At 33.5% G+C, this 20,675-nt stretch overlaps 2 protein-coding genes across 5 annotated transcripts; one reads left to right on the forward strand and one right to left on the reverse strand.

Annotated features, from left to right (window-relative positions):
• Nucleotides 1-866: 866 nt before the first annotated feature.
• On the reverse strand, nt 867-3,988 carry LOC123531773 (sarcoplasmic calcium-binding protein-like). The gene is made up of 3 exons (XM_045313011.2): nt 3,874-3,988; nt 3,386-3,492; nt 867-2,399 (listed from the first exon to the last, which is right to left on the reverse strand). The coding sequence occupies exons 2-3, from the start codon at nt 3,484-3,486 to the stop codon at nt 1,955-1,957; spliced, it is 546 nt and encodes a 181-aa protein (XP_045168946.2). The 5' UTR covers nt 3,487-3,492; nt 3,874-3,988; the 3' UTR covers nt 867-1,954.
• A 10,573-nt stretch (nt 3,989-14,561) lies between these two features.
• Nucleotides 14,562-19,406, forward strand: LOC123532005 (sarcoplasmic calcium-binding protein-like). Of its 4 annotated transcripts, none has more exons than XM_045313336.2 (4): nt 14,562-14,720; nt 15,545-15,622; nt 16,138-16,263; nt 18,880-19,406. In XM_045313336.2, exons 3-4 carry the CDS (start codon nt 16,163-16,165, stop codon nt 19,319-19,321), a joined length of 543 nt encoding a protein of 180 aa, XP_045169271.2. In that variant the 5' UTR covers nt 14,562-14,720; nt 15,545-15,622; nt 16,138-16,162; the 3' UTR covers nt 19,322-19,406. The 4 variants fall into 4 exon arrangements, with proteins under 4 accessions (XP_045169271.2, XP_045169270.2, XP_045169272.2 ...); XM_045313335.2 differs by having other exon boundaries at nt 14,563-14,720; nt 16,160-16,263; XM_045313337.2 differs by lacking the exon at nt 14,562-14,720 and adding an exon at nt 15,005-15,156.
• Nucleotides 19,407-20,675: the final 1,269 nt, after the last annotated feature.

The raw sequence follows: 20,675 nt of genomic DNA on the forward strand, positions 1-20,675 counted from the left end.
AAATCCCTTTAAGAATTGTTGAGTTGCAGACTCCACAGGGAAAAAGCTATTTCGACTTCCAAGTGTGACCTTGACCTTTCAGCTAAGGGCCCGGGTTTTGCGCATAACACATTGGAAAATATCTGTGCCAACTGATTTTTAAATCCTGTTATGTATGACACAGTTTAGACCGGACAGGAAAAAAATCCTACTGACATTTGATCTCCAAGTGTGACCTTGACCTTTAAGCTAGTGTTCTGGGTGTTAAGCATGACACGTCGTTTCATCATGTTAAACATTTAAGTCAAGTTCCTTGATAGATGGCAGAGTTCTGTAACGGACAGGAAAAAAAACATATTGATCTTTGACCTCTAATTGTGACCTTGACCTTTGAGCTTAGGGTCCGGGTTTTGAGCATGACACGTCATCTCATCATTTGCTTGCAAAGTGTGACCTTGACCTTTGAGCTGGGGGTCTGAACGCTGTGCTTGAAACATTATCTTATTATGTTGCACATTAGTGCGAAGTGATATTAAAATCCCTTCATGGATGGCTGAGTCATGGACCGGACAAGAAAAAGCTCTGTTGACCTCCAATTGTGACCTTGACCTTTGAGCCAGAGTTCTGGCTTTTGTGCATGGCACGTCGTCTCATCATGGGGAACATTTGTGCCAAGTAATATAAAATTCCCTTAATCAATGAGTTATGTGCCGGACGCGAAATTGCGGACGGACGAACGGACGGACTGAATGACGCAATGACAGAATGACGCAATGACGGATGGAAAGGTGCATTCCTGTAGTCCCCGAAACTGGATTTAAACCAGTTGGAGACTAATAAATTATAGAATGGAATAATGATTTTCAGGATTTTACACAAAGAAAATGCTATTTTCTATCAATATTTATTCTTGTAATAAGCAAACGTTCAGGTGACAACTGTTTCTTTTATTGTTCTCCACAATATTATTATGTTCATTGATATTTAGGTACAATATACAGCAAAAGGTTAAAATACTTATATCTGAGACCTCACGTGTAGTGTAGGTGGATTTTATGGGAAGCTCTTAAAGATAACCACTTATAAAAGAAGCTCTTAAAGATAACCACTTATAAAAGAAGCTCTTAAGATAATCACTTATAAAAGAAGCTTTTAAAGATAATCACTTATAAAAGAAGCTCTTAAAGATAATCACTTATGAAATTTTATTCACTTATGTTTGACCACGATTTACAGCTAGGATTTACCATTGATCAAAAAGTTTTACTGCAAATAACCTTACTGAGAGGACCTTGTCAAAGACTGTATGAAGTTGTCTTTTATTGCATGTCCTTATATGTGAAATCACAAAGGGTAACAACATTTTAACCATACAAAAATGTCATAAATAAGAAAAGGATCATTAAAAACTGTTAAACTGAAATAAAATCATACGAAATCTCATATGATATAATATTATTGTGGTATCTGGAATATGCTTTAATAATATATATGCCATCTGATATAAAATGAACAAATGTGTAAAGGCAGAATGCATTCACGTTTTCTTTAAACAGACAAATTTGCAATATCTTTTTCTTTGTTGTTACAGTTTTCTTTGACTTCTACATCCTCCTATTTGACCCAGTGTTGCATACTTATAAAATAATTGTTTGAATTGCAAATATTTTAATGTTACATCATATTGCAGACTTTCATGTCAACTTCTTATAGAATGCACAGTTTTATATTACTACCAGACGTTTATAAACACTCGTTGACAATTGGTGATTGACGAGATGTATGTGACCTCTAGAATGTTCTGATTTAGTTTCAATAAAGGTAATGGGATATCAAATGCATCGTTTATATAAATCTTTATCTAAGGTTCAACTGAGGAATTACATATAGACTACATGTATTAAATATTGAACAACATACTGTTAATAATCCTCTGATTGTATTAAGCTTATACGTATTGCAGGCGCAAGAGCGATTATATGCCCGCCTCTAAAGCTTCCTTCACCACATCTTTTTGCGAACTATCATCAGAGGTTGTAAACTGAACCCACGAGTCGATAAGAACTTGCAGTGGAACCTTCCCTCCATCAGGTTTATAAAAACTGAAAAACTTTTTATCAAGCGCTACATTTTCATGTCCACAAGCCTTCATGATGTTAACAAATTCTTCTTCAGTGACGAATCCTTCATGGTAAACATCGATTATATCACTAAACAAAGCAGTATAACACTTTCGCAATCCCGCTTGAAACTTTGCTTTGTCGGCTTCATACTGTTGAGAATTCATCTCAACAAATTCCTCTTCGTTAATAGGGCCGGTTTTACCTCTGAAGACATATTCATTCCATAACTTGTGCAGGTTTGCTAGTATTTCTTTCTTTTTTTCTGCATCAACATGGCTTAATTCGGCAAATGTTTCCCTGTAGAAAAATGTGGGTATAAGGTAACTTTTACCTGCATATGTATATGTATATTATATGTATGCTTGTATATAACAACTCATGTCTCAAAAACTAAATTAACTATGCTTGATAAAATGAAATTTTATTATAACATTCTTCTTTGTCAAACATCTGCAATATTCTTGTATTTTTTTTTACAAAAGCTTATTTTACGACGACTGATAAAAAGCTGTGTCGTATCACTGAAATATGATTCATATCACTCACACAGGCAAGACAGTGCGAATACTTCTTTCCTTTAGCATAAAATAAAAAATGTTTTGTATGCTTCTACTTTATATTGAATATGCACGTATTTTCATCTCGAAATAAACCATTAATCTCACTTTCATGACGCGACATATTTATATTATTCTTTGAAGAAAATTGTTGATTAACATTTATTCATTTATGTAATTATGAAAAGTAGAAAACGAATATATGTACATTTTTAGCCATGTTAGTTTGGTCCTCTGTCCTTCTTTATACTACACTTGAGCTTTAATAGCGTTGTTCAACTTAAAAAGCCTAGATCATAATTAACCCTTATTATGCTTTACACGATGGATTTTCCGTTTGCGAGACCGATATAGATCATGATGAGCCTCTGTGCAGTCTAATCAAGATCTGCACTATTCGCCATTCAGGCAGCATCGTAGTGGTAAGCAGCTCTTTTAACAGCTCAAAGTACTGTCCTAATTGAATGATGGACAAATTCATTATAGAAATTTAGCAGGTAAGGACTCAAAAACCTGAATCCTCCTATGCAAGTACTGGTGGAGGCGAGTTACAAAAAAAAAAGAGTAGTAACTCAAACAGATCCTTCAAGGTGTATGTATGTGAATAATTCCCCATCGATGGTAGGATACGACATGATTAAATATGATTCCGTAGTTTTCTTCCTTCTTAAGCTAGTGTGAACAAAATGAAATTCTCTGTAAATTATAGGGTGCTTTAAAACTTACCCCTCTTGTTGCACGTCTGCTGATAAAATCTGACCCTTGTGGTTGATATCAATTGCCCTAAACCACAGTTTCCATTTGTTGATGATGTATTCGTTTGCCATGATGATCTAAAAATAATTATTAATTGTTGGGTATGCTAGTTACCTGGCTATGATTTGTAATAGTTATATCATGTGTGAGAGTGTGTAATGAGCCCGATTGCGGGTCACGACAACACATTCTTATATGACACTAGTACTGGTTTTCTCCTGGGAACTGTCGAGAGTTGGAGCGTTCTACTAAATATTTTTTATTCATATGATTATAAACTAACCTAGCCATGAAACAAAGAGCTCGTTGCATTTTCAAATTGAAAACATTAAAATATATAATATTTTGAAATTGATGCGAATAAAATACGACTGGTTAAAAATTCTACTATAATATAATTAATATAATCGCAGCTAATCCTAATTACATATGAAATCTAAAAAAAAACTTATATTTACCTTTATACTTATTGTATCCGCTACATATGAAGTTTTATCACAGCAGACGAACAATATATGCCTTAAGTCTATGGTAACTATATTTAATTATATCAAGGTTACGTGTCTACGCTAAAACACAACTGCATAATACCGTGTTCACACTAGCAGATCGGTTTTATTTTTATCAGGCACTAATTGGCTATAATTGGTATTTGACATTTAAAACCCATCAAAATATAATCTTGTTTGCATCCACACTAGGCAAAGAAATGTGGTTAAAATATATACATGCAATGTTGGAAGTAAACAAATATTTTGCAATAAGCAAAAAAGGTAACAAAGAAGGAGTCTGACAGAAACAAGAAGGAGTCATCAATGTTTAAACTTCTGTGTTCATCGAAGAATTTCTGTTTATTCCGTCTATAGTCCATTTTGAGCATCAGCATGACTCTATATCGCAATTTAATGTATTTGTTTCATCAACACTCCAATTACTTTTGCCAGCCGTAGCATCAATTGTTTGATACAAAAGAGAAACACATGGTATTCTTCCGCTAAAAGGTAAGATCTGGGGATTTGGGATTGATAAACCAGTTATAACTCACATTTGCGTTCACACTTGTAAAATAATGTAGTATTACTTTTTAATATAGTATTAAAACCACCTCCCGAGGTAGTTTTAATGCTACATTACAGAAACCACTTGACCTTTACATAATTCACGTTTTACACCACATATAGTGTGGACGCAAACGAGTTTAAAAAATAAACCCAAGTTAATGTAGGATTAAAAGCGTAGTCTGAACGCGGTATAAGTGTAAACAAGACTGTATTAGAATTTGGATAAGGTCGAGCTAAATTTCTATCAACAACGTTTTATTACTAGTTTGAAGTAGAATAGGCAGGAGGGAGATAAAGCACTCCAAGGTAAAGTGTCTTTATAAAACAGATTGGACTTCCGGCACAATTTTAATTAACTTTTGTGTTAGTTTATGTATTGAAAACAACGCAGTTTACTTTCTTACTTCTATTAAGATTCCAGCATGAGAAATCTCATAGGTCACAAATATAACAACTAATCATAACAATATAACTTTTCCGTCGGTAAAACCGAAAGATCATAAACATGTAACTTCTAACGGAAAACTATTATATTCCATCTGGAGATCCAAAACCTGATTTTCTTTTTACTTCTTCACAATCTTTAGTATCTAAAGATCGGACTTAAAACTAAATTATACAATAGATTTTTAAATCATACATCACATGGTAAGTTCATCTAATACGGACCAATGAATTGCTTATAAAAGGCGCGCCAAGATTCTGTACTACCACGTGGGAAGCCAGACCAAGCGGCCGGAGTAATTGCTTTAAGACATTAAGGTTATATTTTGTGATAAACAATTTCGTCATGTATCCTAGTAAACAACCATAAATGTAGATAATAGTTCCTGAAAGGTATTGACCATCTGTCTTGGTATTAAATATAAATATTAATAAAAATGACGTACATATCTCTTTTTTATATAATTCGAATTCGTTATTTAAAATTTCTACCCTTACAATGCCAGAATAAAAATAATTATGTTAAAAAGATTTTTGCAAATATTTACTGCGTGATACTAGCCATGAAACAACAGTTCGGCTACAATAAAAGCAAAGAAAACAATCCTGTAGGGCAAACCGCGTTCTTAGCGCTCCACAACCGAAGCCCTACCACAGTGTGCCTGGATATGTAAATTTTTAACACAGTGTGGGGAATCACATGATCAAAATAATCTCTAAAGCAAAGTGATATTTTGAAGAACATGAATAAATTTCCTGCCATGATAAGATATGAAATATAACCAAAGCCTAATATTATGGCTAACGTTTAATAAATAACATATGTAGTTTACAATGATGATAGATTTCTTGTAATTACGAACGCTAAATAAAATATGAAGTTTCCTGCAGATCAGTTCCTTGTAATGTTCCAAAATAAGATTGAAATGTGTATGCTTTTAGAATACATTTATGTTGCCGTAACAGCAAAAGAAACAACAAAACCGGACAAATATCGAACAAGGAATGTCACGTTCCAAACACACAGCCTCCCCAAAAACGAAACTCACAGCAAGCAGATGTGCACACTACTAACACATACATACAAAAATACTTTGGTTTAGAGATGTGATTCCCCGTCGTGTAACATAATAAATTACAGCCAAAGTTTAATATACTGAAAGCAAGGTAGTGATGACAATACAATCGAATTAAGATCTAGAGTTAGGGACCGGTCAGTGGCAAAAGCTCCAATGGAAGTTAAAACCGGGGAAATGTTCATCCTTTTAGTCCTCATTATATTACAAAGTTTCATTGATTAGTCTGCGTTTGCTAGTCTGAATGTTCGCGAATTAAATAGCTTCATTACATTATCCGAAAAGGTCAATAGTGTAGTTGGTGCGCCATGCTGACAGGTACGTTCAGGTTTAATTAAACATATGTTTTTCAAAACTGGAAACATGTGTTTATCATCTACATTCTTATTATCCCGGATATAGTTTTGGCGTCCGTCTGTCCCTCCGTCCGTCCGTGCGTCCACCCGGAGCCATAACTAGAAACTTCTTATACATGTTCGTCACTACTGGAAAATGAGGCCCGTCAAAATTCTTTGTAGAAACCACCGACCTTCCGTAAGGCAGCTTGATGGCTTCCTCACATAAACAATTCAACGCTCCGAGTGAGGTTCGTAAATACATCGATGAAGGGCAAGTGAAATCAGCGACCTTAACCATGGAGGCCCCCGTTTTTCAAAAGAAAGAAAGCCTAATGTCCTGTGTGTGTCAGATTAATTAGGTCAAATATTTTGGTTATCCTTTGTCAAGATGAATTAATCTTTATAATATGTATTTGAACCTTAACTGCGTGTTTTGTTAAAAGTAATGAACTGCGCTGCGTATATGTGCATATATCATTCTTAAACATGGCAGCAGCTTTGCAGATTTAATTTAATTAAATCAATTACAATTGGCCGCTGTGGTTTCATAACCTTGCCTGGGCTTTAGATTGAGAAGAAGCCATCTGACGGAAGGTCAGTGGTTCTACTCAGGTGCTTGTCTATGTATGCAATAAAGACCGTAAGGGCACATGAGGTCTTCGTCCGCCATCAAATGCTGGAACGCTGCCATATAACCTATAATCGTGTCTAACTGACGTTAAATCTAAACCAATATTCTTTAATAGTTCTTCCTAAACCAAACAACAACGATTGTACATTTTTTACAAACGACACCCATTTAACGAAATATTCTAACACGACCTGCTTAGTTTTCCTATCAAGCAAAGCAGGCTAAAAACTGTGTTATTATTTAACAATTCATTTTTCTAACGGTCACAATTCTTACGGCATGGAGGCGCGCTGGAAAAGAAAGCAACATAAATCAGACAAATATTTTATTGATATCGTTATGGACGTACATCATACGAGGGTGGGATCAAACCGAAATGTAATCAATGGTGTTAAATGATAAGTAAAGGTTGGATTAAGAAAATAAAAGCTTTATTTCAAACCTTTAAAGTAATCTCCTTTGACAGATACGCAACGTTTCAATCTTTTAATCCAATCCTTAAAAGCTTTCTGATAGTCTTTTTCAGGTTTATCCCTAAGGAGTTTAAATATGGCGGCCCTCAACTTTTGGCGTGATGTATATTTTCTGCCTGCAATCTTTTTATTGAGACGAGGGAAAAGGAAAAAGCCACAGGGGGTTAGAACCGGAGAATAGGGTGGGCGTTCTAGAACATATACTCCCTGTTCATTGAAAAATGACGTCATAATCCCAGCCTTGTGACTCGATGCGTTGTCGTGTAACAAATGGATGCCTCGGATACCCGTCTTTTGTCGACGTTTCTGGAAATACTTGAGAAGCTTTCTAAGAACATTTTCTTATAAAACTTGACATTTATTGGCTTGCCTTTAGGTACAAGAACCTGGATGGCTAGACATTTAGTAGTGAAAAATATGGCATACATAACCTTTTTCACACTTGCAGTCCTTTTGGCAATGCAAGGCCTTCTGGCATTTTTGGTGAGCCATACTCGGTTACTAATTTTTCGATGCGGTTCGAAGATATCCAAGACTCATCATCTGTTACTACATTCATAAATGTTTTTTGATCGTATCTTTGAATCCTTTTCAAAAGCTTGCGCGCCATCTTAACGCGTGTGCGTTTTTGCTCATCAGTGAGCAAATTGGGGACCCACCTAGCACTTTTCCCCTTCAATTCCAAAATATTTCGCAGAATGCGCAACACAGATGCTTTTGAAATGCCAGCTATGTCCGCAATCTGCTGAAAAGTATATCTTGCGTCAGAAAGTACTATTAGTTTGATTTTTTTTTCAACAATCCTTGGACTACTTGCAGACTTAGGTCGACAAGTTTTAGGCGCATTTTTGGCAGACTCCAGGACTGCACAAAATTTCCTAACCAAACTGCAAACTGTGGAAAAGGACATTTCGTTACAATCATAGCACTTATGTCAGCATAAATGTACTTTGAACCTCTTCCGAGTGAAGCGCAAGTCTTAATGTAAGACCTAATTTCGTTCGCATTTTTTACACTTTTACCAACCAGTTTGCCTAACCGCCGACGAATAGGGTTTGTGCAAATGTAAATTGTGAGCAAGATATTGTGTCTATATGTATAGTTTATACGTCGATTGAAAGCTATTACAACGGAGAACACTTGCAAGTTGTGGATTTTGTACTCGCGCTAAAAATAGCGGTTATCAGTTGCCAGTGGCATTACTTTGATACCATCCTCGTAATCATTGATAATGTGTTAGAATCGTAACAATATATCTCAAACAGTGAAACCATTGTTTGTGGTTTAGATGCGTATTATTATATACTTCCTTTGCATCTTAACTCCGAACAATGATTTTATTCAATGACAAATCATTGTATGAGATATATTATTTCTTAAACAAACGTTACGCGCCTGTAATAGCTGAAGTTTGATTACTCTATAGTGAAATGTCCAGGTTTGACTTTAATCCTTCGCCTTTCTAAGGAATAATGTATTTTTGTATTTAACTGACCGTTCAGTTTGGTTTTGATTTCACCTTCTTTGTAACCTCAGAGACCCCGACACACACACACACACACACACACGCACACACACACACACCCCCACACACGCACACACAAGCACTCCAAAAAGGTGGAACTTTTAGTTTAAACTGCAAGTTACGGATAATTTTAATAAAAACTTTTCAATAAAATGGAATATATTTTGTAATAGACTCAATGACGTCCAATTTGTTTCAGTATTGGTCCATATAGTCGAGTAAATGCCTGTGTTCACCAACAACATCAACAATTATACTGATTAGAAGACGAATAAATGGATACAAACAAAGACATACAATGTAACTCTAAGATGAAGCGCCTTCCAATTATAGTTTACTTTGGAATATTATGATATTGGAAGCTGACTTGGACCGATATTTTGGGAAATTTTTGGGAGACTGGAAACAGACGATAGAAAATATAACAACACTGAGATAATTGTTTTAAGTACATTTTCTCATAACCCATATTTTACATATTTCTAATATAAGCACATTTAATTATTATGTTTGTTTCTAGCTGAAGTTAATGACGTTGTCTTCTAAGTGCTTGCTGAAAGGTTACAAATTTATCAAGTCTGTCACATTTTAACTGCTTGTTGTTCTACGTATGTGATGATAAATTGTACTCTTAGACAGTAAATGCTATTTTACAAAAAAAGTGTACTCAGTAAGTACATTTTTTTTATCTGAATCCTTCCGATACGTAAATTGGAATCTTAGCTTCAACAAACAATATGAGTAAGTTTTAAAGTTTATTTCCCCTAGTCTCCCGTGATAAAAATATTTTTCTTTTAATGTTTTGTAAAAGTTTTAAAAATAATGAATGTCACTTTTTTACTACATCGTTATACGCAATACTAACTCATTATACTGTCAAGTATACTGCAAGGTTTTCGTCCTCCTTAAGTTCGAAGAGTTTCAATGATTTCTCAAAGTGTTTGTCTTCTCGCCATCCCAGTTTCATCAATAGTTTCGTTTGACAGTCTTTTTAAGTGCGTCAAGTCAATACTTGGCTTATCTAAAGTCCAAAAATAAGCACAGGTTAAGGTTTTCAAAACCATAACTAATTTACATGTTTGATAAGGGGTATTTACTTGTGTCCTCACTCCTAATACACACCTCGTACGAGGTATTTGGTTCCCTTATACACAGTTTCTTCAAACGGCTACAAACTCCCTGTTTATAGGGTCGCAATAACATTCAATGTATTGCTCGACCAACAGTGTCATCTTGGCACTTGTCTCTTCTTTAAGAAACAGTGTCTTTGGTTGTTCCGAGGAGTCGATCGGTAAACTATGGCGACTGAAGTTTCAAACATGCAGCTCCAAAGCTCTGGAATGGCCTCCAAGCAAGCATCGGAGACTGAAGCTCACTGTCTGCATATAAAATAACAAAATCTGAAATATTGTTGCAAAATGGCGTTAAACCCAAAACAAACAAACAAAAATAACAAAATCATGATAGGTTGGTTTCGTGTTGAGCAAGGAATTGCTCTCTTTTCAGCTGAGCAAAATTTAATGATGATCTTCAATTACTATTCCTTTTAATCCTTTACGAATGTATTTGTATGTAAGTATGTACGTATGTATATATGTATGTGTGTGTTCTTTAATGTCTTTGTAAAGCCTTTTTGAACGCACATATTTTATATGAAAAGAGTGCTATATAAATATGGTATAATAATAATAAAATAATAATAATAATAATAACTCATTGATATATAAAGAACAATCAAACTAGGATAAAATCCAAAAGAAATACTTTTGTTACAAATGCACAATCTTCACAAGAATGCATTCCTTAGAGAGGACAAAACAACTAACAATAAAGTTCAGTCTAAAAAAAAAACTTTTAAAAAGAACATCTTGTAGGAAGTCCCCTTAAGAAAAGCACAGTAGCCGGTATCGGATTCTCCTCTGACAAATTTTGACCAATCTATCATATAACGACAATATCTAATTTGGTATAAATATAGTTTGGCCGTTCCATGAGAAAATCTGTATTAGTGAGAAAAAATCAAAATTGAGATAACAAAATATTGACGAAGAATATTCTATTACCATTCAAATCTGAAAATTTGAAGTAATCATCTTCACTATTTCAAGTGTTACAATGATATTTAGTAAGCCACAGAATGCCTTTTGAGTTGACGTTAAGATTGGCATGAAAGCAGTATGGCGTGGCCGCACATGGCGTGTATTTTTAAAGTCATTAATGCAACAAATTTTGCGTATCACTTACTAAACATCGTGCGTTTGAATATTTAGGAACAGTTCAATAAACTAACTTAACTGTCTATTTGTGGTTTGATCACGGGCCTTTTATCTACACACTTCTATATTTTTGTGATGCATGGGTGCTTTGGAATTTCCGTTGCCATGACAACACAAATGACATGTATTTGCAAAATTTTCCCATAGATTTTATTGAATAGATTCTTGCTTTCAATTTTATTTGAAAAGTATATCCAAACCTTATATTGCGCATACAGTAAAATTGTCAATGTTTAGAGGCACATAAAGTATGTGTTTGTCAATGTTTAGAGGCACATAAAGTATGTGTTTGTCAATGTTTAGAGGCACATAAAGTATGTGTTCCAAAAAGCGACAGCTTATTAGCACATGCAGGTATTCCTGACCAGTATGATAATGTATTTACAATCTGAACAATATGAAACCTTCTTGTTTCCATTTAATGCCAATCAAGAAATTATAAACCGTTGAATTTTGAAAATCGTATCTGCTCGAAACTTACAATGATGCTAATTTGCATGACTGATTATAACGAAAATTAGCATTCCAGTGGTGTGAAAAATGAACGTTTGTGATTGTCTGATTATAAAAATTAACGAAACAGAACGAACAGAACGTAGTTTTTATTTCACCCAACTAATTAAAGAAATGCAAATCTGTGTTAATAGAACATATATCATAGTAGTTCAGGCTCAATGTACGGGGTTTGTTTCATATGCGGTTTCGATACAGCGGAAATTATTGAACGAATACATAGAAATACACAAAATGGATGCATAATGTTAATATGTCTGCATAAAATTCTGCATTGCATTGGGCACTATATGCCGGCAGGCAGGTTAGGGTTTCTTTGTTTTGTTTTGTTTTGTTTTTTGTTAGGGATATATAGGTGGGTAGGTAGGTAGGTAGGTAGATAGGTAGATTTATTTCAGTATTTTGCATAAAACATGGTAAAACATATCCTTATACATGATAAAAAAATAAAAAAATAAACATGTATCAGAAATGAAACCATGTCAATAACATCATACCAATGATAACACAAAAAGAGAACTACATCTTTTATTTCCATTGTGGTCCTTAGATATTGATGGTATTGACATAGAGAGGCATGAAATGAAATAACACAGTCCTAAATTAAGAAAGACAATGTATACATAAAACATTGAAATGATATGACTGATTTAAAACAATAATTACATATACTGTATTAGACATATGACTTTTTACTGAACATTGAAAATTACTTAACATTGAAATGTTCCTTAGGGAAGATGGTAATTTGTTCCACAGGACACAGCCATTATATGCAAAAGATTTAACACCAAAACCGTTGACTTTGGGTAAAATATAACATCCATTTTCACTTGGCCTAGTCCTATAAATATGAGTCAAGGGGAATACAATTTTCACGCAAGACCATTATTTTTATTTTAAAAACATTACAAAGGTTAATTTTTCCACTTTATTTTTAACAGGTAACCGATTTAAAACCTTATAATGTCATTATCAGTATGAGACCTATGACCAAGATTAAGAACAAACCTAATTAAATGTATCATCCAATACGTAGTAAGATCATGATACTAGAAACAACAGGAGTAATCAAAATGACACTTGATGAGGGCAATAACCAGAAGTTCCTTAGTGTGGAATGTGAGAAAATCGCGTTTCCTGTACAGGAATGGCCGTTTTTTACAACAGAACTGGCTATGCATGGAGACTGATCAAGTGTAGCACCTACATATTTGACTGATGAGGTTGACAGTTTTGCAGTTCCATTACAACTAACATTGACAGATGCTCATAACTTTAGCCTTGGTCAAGAACCAAAACGAATTGTCTCCATTTTACCCAAATGAAGAGATATTTTATTGTCAATTAACCACTGATTGACAGACTGAAGTTCATCTGTCAGTTCTTTTTCAATGAAAGGCCTGTTTGGTTTTTCCCCATAATCATCTGCATGCAGAAGAAGTTTATTTTTAACCTTTGCATGCATATCATTAACATACAAATAGCGGTCCCAAGACAGATAGATCCTTTGGGAACACCACAAGTAACCCTAACACAAGAGGAGAAAGAATTTGACATATCCACAAGTTGCTGCCTATCTGAAACACATTACATTACCTAAACTACTGTAAAACATCAGTACTAAGACCTATGGCTTCTAATTTCATAAGAAGAACTGAGTGGTCGACCGTGTCAAACTCATTTTGAAGATCCATTAAAATCATGCCAACAAGGTGACCTTTATTCATAATGAAATCTAATGAAATCTGATATGTTTAACGTTTTACCGGCATAATGAAAGGTCATATGGCGACTTTCCAGATCTGATGGTAGATGAAGACCGCCAGCTGCCCCTCCGTGCATTATTTCATCATGATACCTTGATAAAATAACAGATCTTCCGTAAGTCAGCTGGGTGGCTTCCTCACATCAAGAAATCAAAGCCCCGAGTAAGGCTAAAGCCCAAATTGGTAAAGAGAGAGCAAGTGGTTTTAAGTCAGCGACCTTAACCATCGAATGTCCTAACAAGAGTAAGAGTTGTCAGGTGTTTTTAAAGTAATATATTAAAAATAATAATAATTGCTGGCTTTCATAAAGTATGAATATTTCCGTCTTCAATAAATATCGATATAGTCGTGCCTGTTTTTCGGAAATATATGTCTATACATAAATGGTGACAAATTATTTGTTCAATATACCTTGTTTTCTTATAAAGAGTTTAGAACAAGGATATATTACCAAAACGAAATGTCATTCTCTTGAAACAGACAGACATAGAAATATATGCAGTGACGATAGGTAATGTACACTTTGTCAAGGTAAATGAATTTCATTTTATGTAATAATATGTTCAGTTTTTATTTTTCCATAGTGTAATTCCATGATATTACCATAGGAAGCCATGTATGCTCAAACTCAGTTGTTAAACCCTAAAATGTGTATGTATTAAATACACTGGCTTTACATTGCAGTAAAAGTTATCATAAAGATCAAATGAATTTATCTCTTTACAATAGTTTGATGTAATTGTTTTCTCTTAGTTTGCTATCTTTACATCACTACGGTTATGTATGAAACGATAAACTGTACATATTCAAGTTTTTTCAATATTAAATATTGTATCGCACGTACAGTTTTAAAACAAACAGGGTTTAATGTATCCATTATTATTTAACTTGACAAATGAAGATAGTTGTTTTCATCATAAAAAAAATGTATTTTAGGTGTTTTATGTCAATGAGTTTATCGAAGTTTGTAAATATATGTATGAAGTACCATAGTCCTTGACGTTTTTATTGTAGTAATACATTGTAGTTCATACTTGAGAAAGCGGAAAATATGCGCATAGTATAAATTAACGTGTAAAATATTTCGTAAATACACACCGACGATTTGAAACTGAGTGTAAACACTGTATCATTTGCAGTATAATAGATCATGTTTTGACGTGTTTATCAAGTTTGGGATTTGTGGCGGTTGAATAAAGGTACGAAACACATCTTTTCTAATATTTAGATAACATATTTCTTTCGATATCTCTACATATTTTAAGTACACAAGATTATAGCAAATTGTATAATAAATTTGTGTCCATAATGTAGCACAAACTGTGTAATTAATTAATGTTGTGTTTATATTTATGCAGTGATTATTATAAAAACTAAATATTAATGTAAAATAACTCTTCCCCTTATTGATTGATATTGACACATAAATAGCAATCTAAAAATAACTTTTTTTATGACCTGCAATATCATTTTTCACCTTTGCCGTGTGTACATTAATCGTATGTTACGATATATTTCATACTACCTTGTACTGACTGTTTTGTTTGAAATACACACAAATTGAAAATCAGATACTTTAAAATTGGAAAAGTTTTATTTAAAAATGGAATAAAAGGGGCATATTTCTACAGCAAGGTATATATTTATGTTCTACTTTATAAAACGACTTAAACGCTTCGTAAATTCTCGTACACAATAATCGACCACATACCGGAGAAAGTGTATTGCGTTTAGTTTCCTTTATTGTTAATGAACTTATTCACAAAATATAAGTTTCTTTGAAAGATTTATGAAATGTGTTGGAACAGTAGTCTCAGCTTATAGCCTAACAATAAGTTCTCTAAGAAAATATCTGACATAAACAGGCACTTGTCACTATTTCATAAAATATGAGAAAAATAACAAACAAACTTTTGTTTAATGTCAATTTTTCATAGTCTGTCTAGTGTCTAGTCACCTGCTTTGTAAGCGCATATTTTCGGCATAAACTGTACACATGCATTGTTTTTTTACGATGTTTCAGGTTGACCGATGTATTTCCAGAAAGTGCACTTTTAAAACTGCCCACTATCTTGTTTTGTTTCATCAGTATCAGAGATTGGTATGTATTTGAACTTAATGATTAGATACATAAACTTATAAACATCTAGGATTATAAATAGCTAATTTGATTTTACTTACGTATGATATGTAGATTTTATGTTAAATAATGAGAGGTGAAACCATTAAATTATAGCATAATAAGATGATTGGTTTTATTGAAACTTGTGTGAGAATGATCGATTATGCATTATTTAGCAAATTGTTTATATTGCTTGGATTTAATGAATAGTTTGTAGATAGTGGAGAAGGACCTTGCAGTTAGTTTCCTCGTACAAAACATAGATTAGACTTCGGTATAATATTATGTTCTTTCATTGTTACAAACTATCTTTTAATGTATTTCATTTTTCCTTTTATAAACTGTCCATTCTTTAATTGTTTAACCATATTTGTTCAAAATCTTCCGTTTTCTATTTTGAATATTGTTCAGAACATCTATTTTTATTAAGTAGCCTAACTTGCTTAAATGCTTCCATTTGTCTATAATGCATCGGTTCTTATTTTGTATTGCAGATTTGTTTATTATTCACTGCAGACAATGGCGAATGACTATTTGATCTACAAGTGGACGCTCTGGTTCAGAATGTTTGACTCGAAGAGCTGTGGCAAGATAGCCAGGGAAGACGCGAGAGAAGAAGAGTAAAATTAGTTTATTTAATTTCTTTAACACTTGTTTGATAAAATTGCATATAAACAGAATCTAATGTACATAGGCTACGTGTTCAAGTAGCTGACAGATGTTAACGAGAGACAAAATCGTCTGTGAAAATAAGTATGACTGTCATCCTCAAAGAGGAGAGAGTATATTATCTGGCTCATTTCAGTTGGTTCGTCTGCCTGTAAACGATATGGTTCGTCTGCCTGTCGGTTGGTAAACACTTTTTTGATCAGTAACTAAAAACCATTTAGCCTACATTGGTCATTATAGAATGACTGCCTATGATGATCCCAATTATTTTTGGAGTCAGTGTCGTAGTGCCATTAAAATTAACATGAAATGTTTTGTCTTTTTTTCGCACAATAACTGGAAAGCGCTTGGACTTACTGTTAGATAACCCATAAAGTTATAGGTATAGTTATGTCAAAAGTCAGGTCATGGCGTACTGACTTACTCGTTTACCTGTGACAGGCCATAATTTAGGAAATTTGTTTGTACGAAACCTGTAGATCCGAAACTCAGTGGCAATCATATAATTGGCAGAGTACTATTTAATATATAAAGAATAAGATTTTTATTTATTTTTAACAGAATAATAACATTAAAATCTGATTAGCCGAAAATGAGTCAATATGAACTATATTGTTTAGTATGGATTTACGTCTGACGGGCACAACTTATATCATACGGTAATGTTAGATTTATAAAGGTAGAGGTAGATAAAAAAAAAAAAGAAACATCCCAGCACTATGTCGGGCTTGAAATTGCACCTGTCAACCGGTGGTTCACACAAATAGGGAATTGAGAATACTTGATATTCATAACTTGCATAATTCGAACATGAAATACATAATAAACAACGTGAAAGCCCTTCAAATTGCGCTTATCTAAGTTGGGGAAATGGCCCATCCACGAATTTCAGTTTGTTAAAGATAAGTCATATCAGCGATACTATCATACTAGTTGTAAATATTAGATTTAACATTTAAAATTGCAGCAAAAGAATTTACCAAATAGCTATTGCGATATTTTTACATAATCTAGTTTGTCATACATCATCCGGAAGTGTGAGCAATTTGAACAGCGAATATATTATTTGATACTTGAAATGCATCTTATGTTACATTTTATACATACAGATAAATGATATTTTAAACATATCTTGCCGGTCTTATTAACATAAAATGATTTCGAGACTGTCATTATCAGTTTTTAAATGTATTAATGCAGCAAAACTGAATAAAGAATTCTATATACATTTATTCTAAACTAATGAAAATAGTTTTGCAAATATATTTGTCATTGTGCATTAATAAACAGCTATTCTGTTTTCTTTTATTTGTACTGGTATGAAATTTTAATCCCTTATTTACACACTGAGATAATAATGGCAATATTGAAAAAAAAGTCTTAATAACAAACTTAATAATAGCTTATTACCAAATCAAGCTTTTATTCATAAGGCATATAAAATGTTCAAATAGGTTTTAATTTAAGCAGTTACATAAAAAAGGAAAAAAAGGATAATTAGATAAATTACTAAAACGGCATAACTAGGCTGATACGATATGAATCAGTATAATTATAAAAGATAACGTTATATATTTCTTTCTCATTAGGCCTAAAAAATACTGTGTGTATCCGGTAACATTTTCTTTTAATTTGTTTTTACAATTAAGAAAGAGCAACACAAAGCGAAAAGTATAAAAAATAGAGAAAATATCGTGTGTGTTTTTTCCAACGCCATAAAACATTTAGGGTCGCGACAAACTTTTAGGGTAGATCGGGATACTGGAAACATACAATTTCTGTTAGGCATTATAACGGCCTTACAAGACTTGCTTTTCAACAGATACTTTTTACCAAACGAAGTTATATTGTATGTAAAAAAAGAACGTTATGCAGAGTAGGTCAAGCTTAATTTGTATAAAGATCAACACAAAACGATTTTTTCTTGCAAGCAATTCATATTTTTCTTCGTTACTTATTGTTCTATTTGCATAGTGATTGTTATTCCCAACTAAAAGATATTGTAGTTGTTTTGCTAAAAATATCACCACAATTCTCAAAGACACATCACCTGTCTTCATTAATAATTGCTTGCAAAGCAAGGTCATATCTTTTTCTCAAGGACAATTTTGCCAGTGATCTGTGTCATTAAAACGTTTCGCCTTACTGCATTAGTGCATTTTAAAGGGAACTATTTGTCAAGTCAAATCATTTTATTTTTGTACAGTCTGAGAGACTGAAAGGGAGCTAAATTAAATCCTAGGATGATTTTTTACAATGAAATATTGTGATGTTTTACAGAAGATAAAACATTTAAATGGCAACCTGTGGGCGCCTTATGGCATTGGCGCGGAAAATGATTCAAGAGCGCTGGTTAGTCTGAGTCATACGCCGCAGCTCGCAGAAGCGAAATTAATTGTTTTCATATGACTGCTTTGTTTGCTTGATTAATGCATATACCATTATGTAATACTTTATTTTAGGTGTAGTAAAGTATTATATGCCCACGGTGTTGTTATTTAACGCCAGTATATCATATTGAGTTTTTGCAGAGAACCATTTGTTGAATCATACTGTTTTGTTTACAGAGAACTTTTTGCCAAACTAAATCATATTGAAGCAGAAAGAAAAAAAGAAGTTATCAGCGCGTTCGAGGAATTTTGGGAGGCTGTTGTATTCCAGAAAAAGCCTGGTCCAATAACCGAAAAAGAATTCATTGAAGCCCACAGACAAGCTTACAGAGCAAACAAGGATGAATTTATCAAAACAATAACGACTTGTTACGAGACATTGTTTGACATATTTGATGTAAGCCGAACGAAGACTATTTCTTGTGAGGAGTTTATTAATGGACTCAAAGCTTTCCATCACGATGATATAACACTAGAGAAAACTTACTTTGAAAGTTATCATCCAAAAGACGGTAAAGTGCCAGCAGAGGAGCTTGTTAACTCATGGGTCAAGTTTGTTACTTGCAACGACAGTACACAGCGGGATTATGTCAAAGAAGCGCTGGAAAATGGACTTTGATCTTAGAAATAATCGGACATTTATTCATTATTCGACTTACTCCAGCATGTAGCCTAAAACTGTAGAAAATAAAATTAGAACCATTTGTGTCTGTTTGTTTGCTTGTTTTAATACAACTGTATTTACATATTTTCAAACCTCATGGATACCCCAATATGATAACAACTTAGCTCAATATAAAGAGCGCAGATGTACAGTTCGCGGAGTCTTAAGTTCGATACCCAGTCGAGGCACATGTTCTCCGTGACCGCAATATCCTGTTTTCAAGTTTTTAAAACGATTATCTTTATTTCTTGTTATCACAAACATGACATTCACCATAGTATTGCATTTCCCTTAAAAATTCGCTAATTTAAAACAGGAATACAGTTAGAATAATAATTTTAACCACGAACCGTTCTCAACGTGTTGACCTCCTTCCAAGATTTATATGAATTCAGTGACATATTAAATAAAAACATGCCGATAGATATTTCCTTAAATCGTTGATGTGATTGCTAAAAATAAACGATTGAATAAGTTACATGCGATTCAATACATTCACGGTTATCCAAAAAGTTTTTCCTAACGTCCAATTCGAAAGAGAGTACTGTGAAATCATTGATATTCATGGGGGAGTAATTTTCGTGGATTCCGTGCTTGAGTTAATTCACGAAATTTAATCCTAACGAACAAGTAAAATTCCCATTCATTTTTTGTTCAAAAGTTCAAATCCACGAAATCATATCCCCATGAAATTGTCGTTTTGACAAAAAAAAAAAACACGAAATTTCATGCCCATGAAATAAAATGATTTTACAGTAAACGGGAAGCGTAAGCGGCGCAAGAATAGATATTCAACCCTGACAGAGAATTTCAAAAAAACATATCATTTACAAACAAGGGGTTGATTGCCTTGTTAGTACACGATTTTTTATCCCGTTTAAACTTACCCTGATTCAGTGAAAACATATAGTTTTTTAAGCAAGAATCAGGTTTATTCCGTACGAAATTTCAAGACCTATACTTTCATGACTACTAAACGGTCATTAAATTACATCCTTATGCTGTTAAAGTTAATAAAAGGAATACTTGTAGTCAGGGTCAAAATACGAATCACACTTAAAGCAAAACCTACATCAGTGAACCTACAGAACCTACATTCGTACGGAATAAACCTGATTCTTGCTTAAAAAACTACATGTTTTCACTGAATCAGGGTAAGTTTAAACGGGATAAAAATCGTGTACTAACAAGGCAATCAACCCCTTGTTTGTAAATGATATGTATTTTTGAAATTCTCTGTCAGGGGTATATTTCATATGGAAGTTCTTCTTTCACCTAGAAGTGAACCGCTTATCCTTTCATATAGCTG

Source organism: Mercenaria mercenaria, chromosome 11, assembly GCF_021730395.1.
Source record: "Mercenaria mercenaria strain notata chromosome 11, MADL_Memer_1, whole genome shotgun sequence".
Lineage (NCBI taxonomy): Eukaryota > Metazoa > Mollusca > Bivalvia > Venerida > Veneridae > Mercenaria > Mercenaria mercenaria.

Excerpts from the sequence above, each read along its gene's own strand:
- LOC123531773 (XM_045313011.2), bottom strand. The coding sequence starts at position 3,486 with ATGGCAAACGAATACATCATCAACAAATGGAAACTGTGGTTTAGGGCA. Across the intron at positions 2,400-3,385 it reads GCAGACGTGCAACAAGAGGG|GGAAACATTTGCCGAATTAA; the intron begins GTAAGTTTTAAA and ends ATTTTTCTACAG.
- LOC123532005 (XM_045313336.2), top strand. The coding sequence starts at position 16,163 with ATGGCGAATGACTATTTGATCTACAAGTGGACGCTCTGGTTCAGAATG. Across the intron at positions 16,264-18,879 it reads GAAGACGCGAGAGAAGAAGA|AGAACTTTTTGCCAAACTAA; the intron begins GTAAAATTAGTT and ends TTTTGTTTACAG.